General features: G+C 44.7%; 1 protein-coding gene across 2 annotated transcripts in view; it reads right to left on the bottom strand.

Annotated features, from left to right (window-relative positions):
• Window positions 1–4,599, bottom strand: part of PARL (presenilin associated rhomboid like) — a 55,008-nt gene extending 50,409 nt beyond the window's left edge. For both annotated transcript variants that reach the window (XM_049628495.1, XM_049628496.1), the window contains exon 1: window positions 4,463–4,599. In XM_049628495.1, the coding sequence (XP_049484452.1) occupies window positions 4,463–4,587 (125 nt within the window). In that variant the 5' untranslated portion in view covers window positions 4,588–4,599. The remainder of the gene's footprint in view (window positions 1–4,462) is intronic.
• Between the last annotated feature and the right edge of the window lie 306 nt (window positions 4,600–4,905).

Below are 4,905 nucleotides of genomic sequence, written 5' to 3'. Positions count from 1 at the left end.
GGTTGGGGGCCCTATGAACCATGAGATTATGACCTGAGCCGAAATCAAGAGTCTGACACTTAAAAGAATGAGCCACTCAGGTGGCCCAAGGAATTATTTAAAGGAAAAGAAAGAGTATGTGACAGAGACTATATGTGGCCTGGTCATTTTCTATCTGGCCTTTCACAAAATAATTTTGCCACCACGGTCCAAGGTGCCTAAGCATGGTTCACAAACCACTTTCAATAGCAAGGAGCTAGAACCTGACCACCCCCCCCCCCCCAACAATATTTCTACTTCAATTAGAATGGTTATGTACAGGGGCATCTGGATGGCTCAGTCAGTTAAGCATCCGACTTTGGCTCAGGTCATGATCTCACGGTCTGTGGGTTCGAGCCCCGCATCAGGCTCTCTGCTATCAGTGCAGAGCCTGCCTGGGAAATTTCTCTCTCTCCCTCTCTGCCCTTCCGCCATTCACACATTCTGTCTCAAAATAAACTTAAAAAAAGGTTATGTACAAGTTAATCCTATTTAACTAGGACTAACAAAAATTCAGATTTGTAACAAAGAATTTAAACACAAAAATTTAACTAGGGCTGACAGTAAGCATTCCTCACTGACCCCCAGCATCCATGCCCTTTTCTCCCTCTCGTAACAGTGTCCTGGAATTTCTAGCCATTTGGTTGGGGAGGCACCCAAGCTCCGGACTAGCTTAAGCTAACCTACACACCCCACTCTCTGCCAATTTCAAAGGATTCAAGGATGGGCATGTATCTCAAATCAGGCCAAGTTGGTCCAGTGAAATTCAATTTCAAGACTTTGTTTGAATACTGGAGAACTTTTTCTGCTGGATGTGAACCTAAAAGTATATAGTCCCAAGAGCTGTTAACAGCCATTTTGAGATATGAGAATGAGACAGCATGCTGAGAGAATAAAGCTAACACTTAGGAAGCAGAGCCAAGCCATGAAGAAAAATGGAATCCTGGTGACAATCTGAAACACCAAATCTTGTTTCACCAGTCCTGCTTCTGGACTTTTTTAACTGCAAAAACCAATAAATTCCCCTAATCACTGAGATTGGTTAGAGTACAGTTTTCTGTTAGTACAAAAAAATTTTTTTTTTACAAAAATGCTTTTAGATGGAGTACTTCATCACACATTATATGACAAAGTACATTTGTCTTTAGGGGGAGTTTTGTGTTAAATTTCTTAAAATGCAACAAGAAGGAAAAACATGATAAATGTCTCCAATTGCAAATGTTAGAGATATTTACAAGCTTAGGTTCTTTAGCGCTACCCATTCACATCGGTGCAAAAGATGGAAAAGATGACTTAATAAATCACTTACCTTAAGTAAATTCGGAAAACAAAAACAACATGATAAAATGGATGGTGTGAGGGGAGAGCGGAATGGGAGGAGAGGGGTATTAGAGGCATATACCATCTCATAAAGACATGCCCGCCATTTAGCTCTGCTGTTTTGGTCCTTCCGCCAATAACCAGGAATTTGTGAAAGCAGTCTAATGCACTCAAAGTGGGAAGATCTCATGAATACCTGAGTCACTACTGGCCATATAATTGTTATAGTTCAATTTTTTAACATGATCCCATAACTTTTAAATAGAAAAAAGTATTATCTATGTATTAGCTGGCATAATGATGAATTGTCTTGTGAGTTGTTTTTAACAGTGCAACTTGGGTATAAGTACAAGTCGGCACTAATGTCTATGTTATTAAAGATTTTCATGAATAAATTGAGTAGAAATGGCCTAATGTTCAAATGGAGACAGCATGTGTCCAAGGATACATAAAGTCATTCCACTTAAAAATAAATGTTTTTAGGGGAGAGGGGATTTTGACAAACACTTGCATGACCAAATTATTTTCTTAAAACCTATCCTGAGTTAACAGATGGTAAATTAAACAGGGAAAATAACTGAACAACCAACTATTCTCTTAGATACTCCCATACAAATGAAATCATGCAGGCTTCTTTCAACACTAAACCATTTCTCAGAAGTGCTGCCAGAAATTTGAATATGGTAAAGCTTCTGAAGAGCCTGATATTTTTTCCTTTTTCTGTAAAGGAACAGAGACTAAATATTTTAGTTGAAGAAACATCTGTCACATATTATTTTGCTTTGCAACCCTTTAAAAATGTAGAAACCATTTTTAGCTGGTGGACCGCCTTAGACCTGCCAGTTTACAGAACTTCTATATCACTACCTGTAGTGCAAATTCTCAGCCATGCTTCAGGCCTATCATAACAGAATCACAAGGATTAAGCCCAGAACTCTGCTTTTTAACCTCACCTCTAGCTTCATTCTTCTGTATACTAATCTTAGAAATACAAGAAGTCAAAGCAGACCTAATAAAGTTACATACAAGGTAACTCATTCTTCCTATTAACTTTAAAGTGCTTGTTTCCAGAGGTGAGTAGGCATATATACTATTTCAGGCTTACTCATATTCTTTTGTAATGCACATTTTTCTACGCAACCATAAAAATGTCCTTTTCCAACTCTGCAAATAAATGGCAAGCTTAAAAAAAAAAAAAAAGATGAGGAGTACCTGGGTGGCTCAACTGGCTGAGAGTCCTACTCTTGGCTTAGGCTCACAGTACATGGGATCAAGACCTGCCTTGGCCCTGCAGTGACAGCACGGAGTCTGCTTGGGATTCTCCCTCTCCCTCTCTGCCCTTTTCCCTACTTTTTTTTTTTTAATTTTTTTTTCAACGTTTTTTATTTATTTTTGGGACAGAGAGAGACAGAGCATGAACGGGGGAGGGGCAGAGACAGAGGGAGACACAGAATCGGAAACAGGCTCCAGGCTCCGAGCCATCAGCCCAGAGCCTGACGCGGGGCTCGAACGCACAGACCGCGAGATCGTGACCTGGCTGAAGTCGGACGCTTAACCGACTGCGCCACCCAGGCGCCCCGCCCTTTTCCCTACTTACACGGGCACACGCACACTCTCAAAAATGTCTTTCACTTTCCGTTCCTTACACATATTTTTAATATTAACACACTTGTTGTTTCCTAATAGCCATATTAATTTTTCTTTCCCCTCAAATCATGCAATTCTGATAGGGATTTGGGATAAACTATGGAACCTGGACCCCTGAAATCTATTACCACCTCCACCTGACCTTCTCATTCTCCATCTCCCCGGGAGTTTAAGATTAGTGCCTGAATCTCCATGTTTAAGGTGTATCATGAAGTTAAAGTACAGTGTGTATGCAAGTTTTCACAAATCCCTATCCTGATTCACTTGCAGTCCTTGTAAGAACTACAGGCTCTTCCACTCCCTACCCTCCTTCTGAGTTGATAGAACTGGGGTGAGGCCTGGAAAATACATTCTACAAGCACTCCAGGTGATTCTTAAAATTGGGTAATGGCTCTACCAGTATGGACCCTCAATATTTGCTACTGGCCGCCCCTCTGTTGAACGCTCTACCTTTCCTTGCTACCAACAATCAGATGGATTCCAGGCATCTGGAACCAACTCCAACTCAAACGGGGAAGGATGAAACTCCGGATTAAAGAACAGGAACAAGGGGCACCTGGGTGGCTTAGTTGGTTGAGTTTCCCGCTCTGGATTTCGGCTCAGGTCATGATCCTAGAGTAGTGGGATCGAGCCGGTGTCGGGCTCCATGCTGCGCGTGTAGCCCACTCGAGATTCTCTCTCCTTCTGCCCCTCTCCCTACTCACTCTCAAAACAAACAAACAAACAAACAAAAACCCAGGAACAAATTTCAAGTTAAATACACATCAAAATCTTGGGCAGCTGAGGGATTTTTCTAATTCAGAAGTGAATTAACAAAAGCAGCAAACACTGATAGACAACACTCTTCACACAGCTTCTACTCGGGAAAACTAGTACTGTAGTTTTCTTTCCAAATCATGTGAAAACAAAATATTCCAGGGTCTCCATTCTTTTAAAAAAAAAAAAAAAAAAGCCTTTCCTACGACTTCGTAGAAGGCAAAGGGATGCCCTCTTCTGACCCCGTCTTCCCTTAGTTCTTTCTCTTAACGCTAAAGAAAATAATTTGTAGAACAGAGGTTTATAAAGACTGACAGAGAATAAACCCTCAATTCTGCTATTCTAACACCTGTGTCACCGCTTCACTTAAAAATATGGTACCAGTAACTTCCTCGCGGGATTATGAGGGTTGCACGCCCTCAGCCCTCAGAGACTAGTTCCCCTTCCCCCCACGTCCTTCCTGATGGGAAAAGGAACAGCCCGCGCGAGCTCACGGAGAGTAGGGCCGGTCACTGTGCACCCCGGCTCGGGGCAGAGTGGCGCGGCGAGAAGCGAGGACTGAACGGAGGAGAGAGAAGAAAGCAGGACGGAAACCGGAAGGGACGGGTGAGGAGAGGGGTGAGCGAAGACAGCTCCAGAGACCCCACGGCTTGCACCCCCGAGGATGCTCGGCCAGAGCTGAGGAACCGAGGAGAAAGAAGCCAGGAGAGGCGATCTTTACCTGCGTCCGAGCAGTCGCGGCGGGGCCAGGGCCGCAGTGAGCTCCTCGCAGCTGCGGCCGCCCGCCGGCGGAGCCCACGCCCGGCCACAGCCCCAGCCTCTCTGCGCCCAGCCTCGCCACGCCATCTTCCCAACCTCTGCCCCACCATTGGCCCGACCTTACGAACCCCTGCCGCGGAACCACTTCCGGGGCGAAGGAAAAACCATAGAGCGCCGAGGAGCAGCCTAGAGCGCCCCTGCACGGCTGAGCGGAGGCCGAACGCACCCAAGGGTTCCGCGGCGCTCGGAGAGCGGCGCGGCCTCCGCCTGGTTTGCACATGAGGTCCAGAGGAAAAAAAGACGGAAAAACTAGCACTCATTGAGTAATGCCACGTACCAGGGACTTTACCGAAGTTACTGCGTGTAATCCTCGCAAAACTGTTGAGGCGGCCATTATCACCGCTG

This window comes from Panthera uncia, chromosome C2, assembly GCF_023721935.1.
Source record: "Panthera uncia isolate 11264 chromosome C2, Puncia_PCG_1.0, whole genome shotgun sequence".
NCBI lineage: Eukaryota > Metazoa > Chordata > Mammalia > Carnivora > Felidae > Panthera > Panthera uncia.
The sequence above is the reverse complement of the archived record's forward strand: the minus strand, read 5'-3'. Positions and strand labels throughout refer to the sequence as shown.